Raw genomic sequence first — 10467 nt, 5'->3', positions numbered from 1 at the left:
TCACATACTGAAAATGATTTTATTTTATCCATTTACATTTAACTTGATATAAACTTGTCCGGAAAAGTCAAATAATATGCTTTATATTAGCTCAAACATTTATTAAGAAAACCGAATTCCATAAATAAGCACAGACATTAAGTTAAAACATATCACAAATTGACCAGTATGTAACAAGAATGCTTTATCTACACAAAACATCCTATTTCACATGTTTGTTCATTCTTAGAAAGCGCTTCTGTTCTCTGGGTTTGGATTTGACCAGCACATGCAGAAAGAGCTGATTGTGTTTCTCTGTACAAAGTTGCAGGGCTGTAGATGTCCGAGTGCCCCCATAGGCGGCCAGCAGGTGGCCGAGGGGCACGAGGGACGACAGGACCACCACAAAACAACCAAGGGCACAGAGCAGCGAGAAGAGAGAAACGGAAAAGGAAGCAAACAAACCCCAGTCCTGAAGGATCCAGAAAAGAGATGTGGCTTTTGCTTTTACAAAAGAAAACTTTGCTTACACGTTTATTTTATTCTTCCTTATAAAGACTTATCAAAATGGGTCAGATCACCTCTTCCTCATCACATGACTGCTTTAGTCTACTCCAGCCACCCAATCCACTGTCACGTTACTCCTGAGAAGCCTTCCCTTCTACACCCTCACACAGTTGTGCTTAAGAAAATAAAAATAAGATAAAATAAAAATAAAAGCGTTCTCTTGCAAGCCAAGAGAGGGCTGCACGGATGTGACTGGGTGGACTGGGCAAGGGTAGGGTGGTGGGAGAGGAAAGAAAGACAGGACCTCGGAAAGTACAAGGATAAATCAAATTATATCAGTTGGGCCCTCAGATGAGGCGGTTGGTAGCAGATGCTTGTCCTCCTTTAAGACAAAAATCCCTAACATTGTGCTGTCCCTTGAACACGTCTGTGTGTGACCTAGGTGCACCGTGTCTATGCGCGCGTGTGTGTAGCGTCTGAGCGTGAGCGAGAGTGCGAGTGTGTGTGTTTCTGCCCACAAACCAGTCCATTGGTGTCTGATTTCAGATCCTGAGTCGACTCCCTGGTACGTAAAATGGCGGGAAGGATGCTTTTTGCCGGGCGCGGGAGGAGGGGCGCGAAGTGTGGGGAAAGACGGGACCAGAGGGGAGGCGGCGGGCGAGGGAGGTCGTAGGCGTCGCGTCGAAGGTGTGGGTGGGAACGCCGCCAGTCAGCCGGGAGGAGGGCGCGAGCACGGCTAGCGCGAGAGGGGAGGCCGGGGTGGCGGGAAGGGTGGGCTGAGGCGCTGGAGACCGGGCCGGGGGCGCAGCTGCGTGGGAAGGGAAGAGGGGCGGCCGGGAGACGGGGGACCGCGGACGAGCGAAATCAGGTGGAGGGGAGGCCTCGCGGGCTAGGGCTTGGGTTGAGCCCAAGCGAATGGAGGAGAGAGGCAAGGACGAAACGAGACAGGGTGGAGGCCGGGGCGGGGCGGGGCAGGGCGCCGGGGTCCGGGCGCGCGCAGGATGGGCCTCGGGGCGGCCCCGGGGACGGTGCTGGGGGCGGAGCGGGCCGGGGCGCGGCTGCATTAAGTGAAGCTCATAGAGACTGTGTGCTCTAGCGCCTTGCGGCGGAGGGAGGCGATGCTCGTGCCCCGCCACACGTCGCTGCTGTCCGGGGAGCTGCAGAGCTGGGGCGAACCGGAGACGTTGCTGGGGCCGGGGAGGGAGGCGGGCACCATGCCGGGGAAGGCGGGCTGGTAGAGGTGCGACTGCAGCCCCGCGCCGTTGGAACCCGCCAGACTGTTGGACAGGCCCATGGAGTTGGGCGGCGGCCCGGCTGCCAGGCTGCACTGGGACAGCGACTGCGCCATGGCCTGCTGCCTGCCCAGCGCCGGCGGCAGAGGCAGCTGTGACACGCCCGGCATGGCGGCCGCCGCCCAGCGGGTGTCGTTGGCGTGGAAAGAGCACAGGCTGTCGCCCATGGCGGCGGCAGCGGCGGCGGCAGCCGACGGAAACTGAGGCAGGCCTGGCGTGGGGAGCAGTGTGCCGGGCGCGCGGAACACGTTGGTCGTCTTCTTGCGCTTCTTCCACTTGGCGCGCCGGTTCTGGAACCAGACCTGGAGCGGGCGGGGCGGGAGACAGACAGGGCGCTATTAACCGGCCCGGCGGCTGGGGAATTGGAGCTTAAGCCCCAGAAACCCGCCTCGGATACAGCCGCTCTGCCCTGGAAGGAACAAGTGCCACCGGCCCGACAAGCCCCCATATCCAGCCGGAGACTGTGGCTCCCCACCAACTCCTGCCAGCTGGCGCCCCCTGCACTCACCAAGCGCGGAGTCCCGCGCTCCTGAGAGCTCGTGTCCCGGAGCGTTTACGCACTGTGCAAACACACCAAACGTGTGCAGTCTTCACCACGCCCCTGCACATTCTGTGCATTGCACAGATTCACAGGTCTGCAGTCAGGCATGTGTCAAAGCTCGACCCACAGGTGTACAAATGAAGATAAACATGTGTACCTATGTGGCTTAATAGCATGCCTTATAACACTGATGGGCTATAGAATTTTCAGAAACCCTGGAAATTTGGAAATTGATGACGGGCCGTGGATGACATAGTTTCAAAATCGAAAGACAAAGGAAAACCCCTAACGTCAGGGTTGACAGAGCGGAGAGGTTAATACAGTGATCTGCGTGGGAAAGTGCGCGCCACTGAGCTACAGTGTTGTTTGGGTCACCACCATGACTTCCGATTCCTCCCGTACTGCTTGGTGCTACTGCCACAACTCTCCGTGCCTCATTCCCAAACCACTATATGGACACCTTTTTCTGGGCTGTACGAGTGTGCCGGAACAAGTTACCGCAGCTCACTGAGCCCCTGGAGCCTTCAAGCCGGGTTTTTTGTTGTTGTTGTTGTTTTTGAGACGGAGTCTCGCGCTGTAGCCCAGGCTGGAGTGCAGTGGCGTGATCTCGGCTCACTGCAACCTCCGCTTCCCGGGTCCCGGCTTAAGCAATTCTCCTGCCTCAGCCTCCCGAGTAGCTAGGATTACAGGAACGCGCCACCGTGCCCAGATAATTTTTGTACTTTTAGTGAAGACGGGGTTTCACCATGTTGGCCAGGCTGGTCTTGAACTCCTGACCTCGTGATCCATCCGCCTCGGAGTCCCAAATGCTAGGATTACAGGCGTGAGCCACCACGCCCAGCCGAGTCTATTCCTTTCAGGAACTTACTAAGGGTCCCAAGTAACAAGGCCTCCAATTCCCTCAAGTCGCCCCCATTTCATCTATAAACTAAAAACAAATTTTCGGACCAATACGAATTAAAGGATGTCACATTTCACCACGAGATGTATGAATCAAATTTAATTTTGCTCAGACAAACCCAAACGTCCTTTTTCAGGGAAATGAGTTGGATAAAATATACTCCAAATGAAAACAGCCTTCCTATTCTTTTTTAAACAGTAGCCCAGGAGTTACAGACCCTGCCAGGCTAATTTGCCTAGGCTTGTCAAGCCCTCTATCACAGAAGAAGAGTTCTGCCTGAAAGATATCACATAAGCTGCGAATCCAAGATAACTCCCATCTCCCCCTATTTGAATGTGATCTTTTAAAATGACAATAATAATAATAATAATAATAATAATAATAGTAATTTGCCAGCAAGCCTGCTTGGAAGACTTGCAGTTTAAAATCTAGTCATCTGGAGTTTACTCTGCCTAAATATAAATGATGTGGGACACAACTCAAGTACTGAGTTTCCTCTTAGAATTTGGCTAACGCAATTTGACCACCATATCCGTGGCAAAAAACGTTGTGCATCCATTAATCTAACCTATTTAGTGTTTACTCTGCAAGCTAAAGTATCAGGGGTATGGACATACCTGCCCTCGGTCTCGGTGAGCCAGTAATGTTCAGTGGTGTGTTCATGCCCAGGCAAGCGTAGACGTACTCTACGCTTACCACTGTGAACGGTGTTGCCATCTAGAATACTCCCCCAACTTGGGGCTGGCCCTCGCCTTTCTACCGTGCCTGCGCCGTCGCCTACCACTTTCTTCCTGTGGTTTCTACCCCATTTTGCAGATTGCCGCGTATCCCAGTGTCGGCGATGGGTAAACAGGCCTCGTCTCTTCCCAGTTGCAGCCCCTGAGCTGGTGGCACAACGGATTAATGAGGCAGCAGGGCTCTAGATGGTGAACGGGATCAATGAGACCCAATTGAGCTGTTAGCGGTCTTAGGCGGAGAGCAACTCTCAGGAGGAAAGGAAGGCACAGCGAGAAGACCTAAGGCCGCAAGTCGCTGTGCAGCACCCACCCAAGGCTGGACTCGGGGACGGTGTCTGTGACTAAACGGTTCCCATACCTTACACATCGCACCCGGATTATGTTTTGAAAGGTGTGTTATAAAAATCAAGACCGGTTCCTAACAACCTGCAAGTGCCAGTGAATCCCAAAATGTTTGTTTGAGGGGAGGGAGTGTGAGAGAAGGAGCAGAAAAAAGAAAAAGGGGAGGGATAGCCCAACAGAATTTCAATAGAAAATGCGACTACCAGAATGGTTTCAGAATCTAGGATCTGCTCAGGCATAGGCGGAAAAGAGCAGCTGTTAAAGAACTAAATATTATAGAAATAATCGAAAAATCGTGCTCAGTTATGTTTGAGGGTTAGTAGTCAAATGATGGCTACAAATTTTTTTATGTTTCATGGCTTACTGGGACTGGGAAAAAAAATCTGCATGGGGTCTGGGCACCTCCGTTCCAAGCTACGATGCATATGTTTTTAAAATGTGAATGTTTCCACTTGAAAACTAGAGCATGACGGATTAAAATGCAGGCAAAACCTAAGGGAGATTTTTAGAATGCACAGATGACAACTCCAGGAAATATATTAACCACAGCCACGGGCCAACCTTGTACTCAGTTTGAAATGCAGCTCTTCTTGGAAAATGCTTAATACAACAGTGGGAATCTAATGGAGGTTGGAATCTAAAAATCCACTTTCATGATACCTGCTGTTACAGTAATATAGACATACTGTAAATGTATTTTAAAATATATAGCCCGTTTAATTCCCCAGCTATAAATGACTGAGAAATAGAAAAAAGAGGGAGAGAAAGAGAGAATATTACTTCCCCCCCCCCCTGAAGCAAATGCTTTATGAAGATCTCATTGGAATCCAGCAAATGATTAATGTGAAGATTTTGGAGGAAATCTGGGGAGCTGTATTAAAGCCTAGATCTCAGGTTCATTTCGATCAGCCAGCCGTGAACTCTGGGCCGAATTCATTACACTTTAATAGTGCTGGGAGAGGAAGAAAATGCAATTTCTCATTCCATTAGAAAACTAGAAAATACTCTCAGCTTGTCCCCCTATTAAGATGTGGCAGGTGACAGGGCCATTCCGGGGGACACGGTCAATGGAATTACAGCACATTATTTTTGTTCGTATAAAATATTGAAAGGCAAGCCTGACTGTGCAGAAGTTATTTCACTGATTTGGTTTTTATGTAAATAAAATATTGAAAGTTAATTAATCCATGCTAGAGACTAATGATTATGCTTATTATATTGCATTTGATCACATAATTTGCATGATTCTCACATTGCTGCTTAATAAGCCATTCCAGGTTATAAATAATTCTGAAATTGGTTTCTAATAATGGCATGCTATAAAAGGAATGGTTTTATTACACTAGCCAGAAAAGAGGAGCGATATCAGACATGGAATTGGCCTCCGTGTGAGTAGAGATGCTTTAATAAATACTTAAAAGTGTGACATATACCAAATAAAGATAAAAATAAGTATATTGGATAATTTAGTCTAGAATCAAAAGCATCTTTAAAAATATACAATTGCAGTGAATTAAATGTTTAGATAATTTTTAATCAGCGCAGTGGCCCACATACTGTAAAGAATATGTGGCAATCTGTTAACTATAAAGAAAACTATGAAGTACTGATCATATAAGAACATAAACCAATTACTATTTAATTTGAATTTGGTCAAGGAGCAATGATACAGTGAATTGTGAAGTAAATACATTTTCCGTAAATTATTTTTGCATTACATTACATAATATTAATCATTTTGAAAAGTTAATTAAGAAGGTTATGTTGATCTGATTACTTTTTAAACTATGGAACATTATTTTTAAAAATATTGAAATTGCCATTCTATTAAATTGTGTCTATCAGCAGGCTCAAGCTATTATCTTTGCTTGAACATTATGCTGGAACAATTAGAGTACTTTGTCTCTTTCTTCTTGCACATTCTTTTGTGTACTTTTTGAAAATAACTCTTTCTGTTACATAGCTTATATTTTATTTCATTTACAACTTTTTCTGTTAAAAGAATAACTGTCGTTAACCTTTGGAAAACCTAATAAAGTTTAATAGACCTCGTTTTCTTTTTTCATAAAATCAGTTGTTCAATTATATTTTATTTGTGATTCTAAGTTCTATTTTAATTTAAACTAATTGCCAGTACGTCTACGTTAAGACACAGCATTTTCCCCTTTAAAACAAGAATTAATAGATAGTCTTTCTCTTAAGGGACAAAACCCCCAAATTTATGAATTTCTAACCTGCAAGGTTGAACCTACCAGCAAGCACTGTCATCAGTGTTGATGGAAGTATTGAAATTGTATATTTATGTAAAGGTTCAAACTCAACTTCAGATATTTTTTAAAAGGTGAAAATAAAATTTTGAAGAGCATTACTAATACATGTTTACATTTAGGCAATTAGTACTCTTTCGGTGTGTAATTTTAAAGGACCATAGTCTAGGCCTTTCACTAGCAAAACCACCCAGATTTATATTGAATAAAAATGCTAATTATTATGTTAATCAGTATTACTTTATTAATTTGACCATTTTAAATCCCCAATGATATTCATTTGCTATTAGAGCAGAAGCATGCGCTATTTTTTCAGTTTAGACTATCTTTAAAATGCCTAATTGAGACAGAAATATTCAACGCTGTGATTACGGACGTTCTCATCGCTTACTTCTTAGATCACATGTAAAGTAACTAAGATCTTAAAGTTAATTTTATAAAAGTAGGTAGCACTGGTTTAACAAATTGACCAGGTTGATGACACCCAGGATATCGTACAGAAAATACCACCGTCCAAGACGGCAAAGGAAGATTTTTCAGCACCCTGGATAGCTCAAGGGTAAGTACTGGCGCTTGGAATTTCACCTCCAGGCACCTGTCCATAAAATATTTGATATGTTGTCTTCATTCTTTCAAAAAGAGAGAAAAAAAAATCTGGGTTTCACTAGGCTTATACTTTTATTCACCAGTTTTCAGAAAAGTTATAGGTGTGATTTTCTAGGTTATTTATAATTTACAGCTTGGAGAGTGGTTGGAGGAGAATAAGGGGTCAGCAACGATTTCCTCTACTACCTGTCAACCTTTCCCGTTTTGAATGCCCCTTCTTCAGACAGGATATCCACAACAGAAAGCCTTCATTCCTCCTCCCCCACCCCAGCTTCCTTAGAGGACTCCAAAACAAAACAGGGCTCACCGGCTGTGGGAATCCCGTCAGCTGCCCCCAGCGCACTGGTAGACTACGAAAGTTCAAACCCCTTGCAAACATCAAAGCTAGGAATATTTCGCCTGAGTACAGAGGGAGGGTGATACTTAATAAAGCCACGCCGTGAAACCTGGGTGTAGCACTTTTTAAAAAGGCGCCCATTCGCCTTATTTGCTCTTTTCTCTTGTTCTCTGTATAATTGTTGCATTCCTCCTTTTATCCAAACGCTTAACGCAAACTCATTAGACGGTAATACTTGTCAATAACGCGAGCAGGAGTTGAGGTGCTCGCTCGGCTGGGCCGCCCGGGGGGCGCTGAGGTTGCCTTCTCAGGCGGAGGAGGCGAACCCTGCAGCCCGACAATGCGGGGCTTCGATTTTGAGGAGCTTCTTCCGGGATGTCGCTATACTGGCCGGAGACAGGGGCCTTGAGGGTCCATTGGGGGATAGCGATGGGGACCAGTTTCCGGGTAGAGAAGGAGATAACTCGACACAGGAACGCACAGGCAGCCTGAACGCAGCCCAGGATCTCGACAGGGGAAGGGAAGACCCTCCTCCCTTTACCCAAATCCTCCCGCCCCGTCCTTGCCTTCTGTCCCAGAGCCCAAGCCCCGCGTACCTGTACTCGGGACTCGGTCAGCCCAATACGCAGTGCCAGCTCCTCACGCATAAAGATGTCGGGGTAGTGAGTCTTGGCGAAGCTCCTCTCCAACTCGTTGAGCTGTGCGGGGGTGAAGCGCGTCCGGTGGCGCTTCTGCTTCTGTTGTCCCTGCTGCTGGCCGGCTTGGCTGGGGTTCGGGCCGCCCTGGGGCCCGGGCTGCTTGTCCGGGTCTTTGGCGCTCACCGCCAGCGAGGCCGGAGTAGAGCCCACTGTGGTGATGTCCTCCCCGGGAAGCAGAGTGGCTCCCTCCACTGGGTCAGAGTTGGGCGCCAGGTCCCCCGGATGGCCCCCGGGGTCGGAGCCCCCCACGCCCAGCCTACACTTCACCGCCTCCCGGTGGCCCAGAAGCTCGGCGGCATCTTTCATACCTGAGGAGGCAAGGGGATCGCGGTCACTACTTTCTTGGCGATGCCAGGAGGGGCTGTTTACCCCGCGTAGCCTTCCTTCAACCCGTCCTCTGCCCCCTCCGCACCCACGCTTGCCCTAAGGAAGAAATTCCCAGGGTACTCTGCTGGGTTCCCCAGAATTTGGACAGCCGGGTTGGAATAACATATCCCGGCCCCTTGCCCTCTCCGCAGCGGGCTCCCGGAGTAAACAGCGCAAGCTTTCGTCTCTCCCACAACAAAACATTCCCAGTCCGGGCAATGAAACATGCCTCTGAATCCCTTCCATAAAACGTACCCCCGGCGCCCCAGGAAATCGAGAGCAAATGTTTGAACAGAGGGGTGCGGGGGACAGAAAGAAAATTAAACAATTCCTCGGTTGCTTCGGCACCTGCGCTTCGGCAGCCTGACGAATTCTACCTCCGGCCCTCAGCCGATTCCCTCTTACTTTCGGAAGATGAATAAGCCTTCAAGTTTTCCACCCCCCGAAATCAACCCAAATCAGCTCCACCTCCCCCTCAAATCAGAGAAAGTGTTTGGAAAATGGAATCACATCCATCACCAAAGATTCCCAATCCGGAAACCCAGAGCCCAGCAACCCAGATAGCATTAAGGAAGCTCGAGTGAACTCTATGGACAACTGTGAATCAAACTTTAGAGATTTCAACTTTTCTTTCCAGAGAAATAAAAGTCGCATTCCTCACAGCCATTGGCAACGCCGAATCCCTTGCAGAAGCTGGGGGTGGGGGGATGACTGTGAGATTGAATTTGGCGTCTCTCCGTCTCAACCAGCACACTTAGCAAATCCGCCTTGATGGCAGCAGCTTCTCCTTTACGCCAGGTTTTTTACAAATTACACCACACTTAGAAAAGGAGGAGAGAAGAAGGTAGTGGGGAGAGAAACAGGGGCGGCGGAAGGAGAAAGAAATCCCAAATCAAAACAAACAGGAGAGAAAAAAAGAGAGAAACACCTCCTAACAAATTATCACAGGGTATATCGCCTTTCAAAAAAAAAAAAAGGTGGGGAGGGGAGAAGAGAAAATAAGAAAACAAAAGTAACAACATTCCCCGACTCCTTTCTTGGATCTACATATTCCATAGATTTTTTTTTAAAGGAGTTGTTAAATCAAATTAAACTTTAATGTAGCACAATTACTTTTAAAGAAATTAGTCCATTTAGGTCGCATTAAGGTAAAATAAGGAACAAATTGACAATTTCCTGCCCCGGCTTCTCCTGGCTGCCCGGGCGAGAGGCGCGCACTCACCTAGCCTGGCGTCCAGGAGGTCGGCGTGAGACAGCATCGCGCACCGCTCCAGGGCGAAAGCTGTTCCCCCCCAAATTTTAGCGACTTTAAGTTATTTAAAATAGATACAAGCTATAAGCTATACGATATAGATATATATAGATCACCTAAATGAAAGAAAATTCGGTTTGTGGTTAAAAAGGGGGCTTCTTGCATTATAATGTCCTTTAGAGAGACGGGGAGGTGCTTAACAGTTGAATGAACCCGTGAGCAGCTCGGCGAGGGGACCAATCAGGAGGGCAGCCTGCAAATGTCAGCGCCCGGAGAGTCCCCCACTCCGCCCGCCCGCCCGCCTGCGCCCGCCTGAAGGAGGCGGCGGCGGCAGCCCTGGCAGCTCCAGCCCGGAGCAGGAGCTAAAGCAGCGTCAGCCGCCTCTGCCTCCCCCTGAGCTTCTAGGCCCGGCTCCCTCTAGTTCTTCCCTGCGATTTTCTCCAGGCTCCCCCTTTCCTTCCCTTTGGCCGGCCCCGCGCGCTTCAAAGGCGTAGCTCTGTGCCTCTGAGCTAGCATCTTCCTAGGGCAGGGGCAGAGCAGGGGCCAGAGCGGGCCGTGACCCTGGCGTGACCTGAGAGTCGCCCCGACCTGCGCGCTCTGGGCCTGCCGCTCGTACTGGCCAGCCAGCCCCGGGCGCGACGA

General features: G+C 48.4%; 1 protein-coding gene across 1 annotated transcript; it reads right to left on the bottom strand.

Annotated features, from left to right (window-relative positions):
- OTP (orthopedia homeobox) lies at positions 1-9980 on the bottom strand. The gene is made up of 3 exons (XM_017895525.1): positions 9796-9980; positions 8106-8515; positions 1-2080 (listed from the first exon to the last, which is right to left on the bottom strand). Exons 1-3 carry the CDS (start codon positions 9830-9832, stop codon positions 1550-1552), a joined length of 978 nt encoding a protein of 325 aa, XP_017751014.1. The 5' UTR covers positions 9833-9980; the 3' UTR covers positions 1-1549.
- Between the last annotated feature and the right edge of the window lie 487 nt (positions 9981-10467).

Source organism: Rhinopithecus bieti, unplaced genomic scaffold (genome assembly GCF_001698545.2).
Source record: "Rhinopithecus bieti isolate Rb0 unplaced genomic scaffold, ASM169854v2 scaffold_26302, whole genome shotgun sequence".
Taxonomy (NCBI): domain Eukaryota; kingdom Metazoa; phylum Chordata; class Mammalia; order Primates; family Cercopithecidae; genus Rhinopithecus; species Rhinopithecus bieti.
This window is presented reverse-complemented; position numbering and strand designations above follow the sequence as displayed.

What these genes read in the sequence shown, in the direction of transcription:
- OTP (XM_017895525.1), bottom strand. Translation starts at nt 9,832, where the DNA reads ATGCTGTCTCACGCCGACCTCCTGGACGCCAGGCTAG. An exon ending in CCTCCTGGACGCCAGGCTAG is followed by an intron (nt 8,516 to 9,795) that starts GTGAGTGCGCGC and finishes TTGCCTCCTCAG; the next exon opens with GTATGAAAGATGCCGCCGAG. An exon ending in TGACCGAGTCCCGAGTACAG is followed by an intron (nt 2,081 to 8,105) that starts GTACGCGGGGCT and finishes CGCCCGCTCCAG; the next exon opens with GTCTGGTTCCAGAACCGGCG.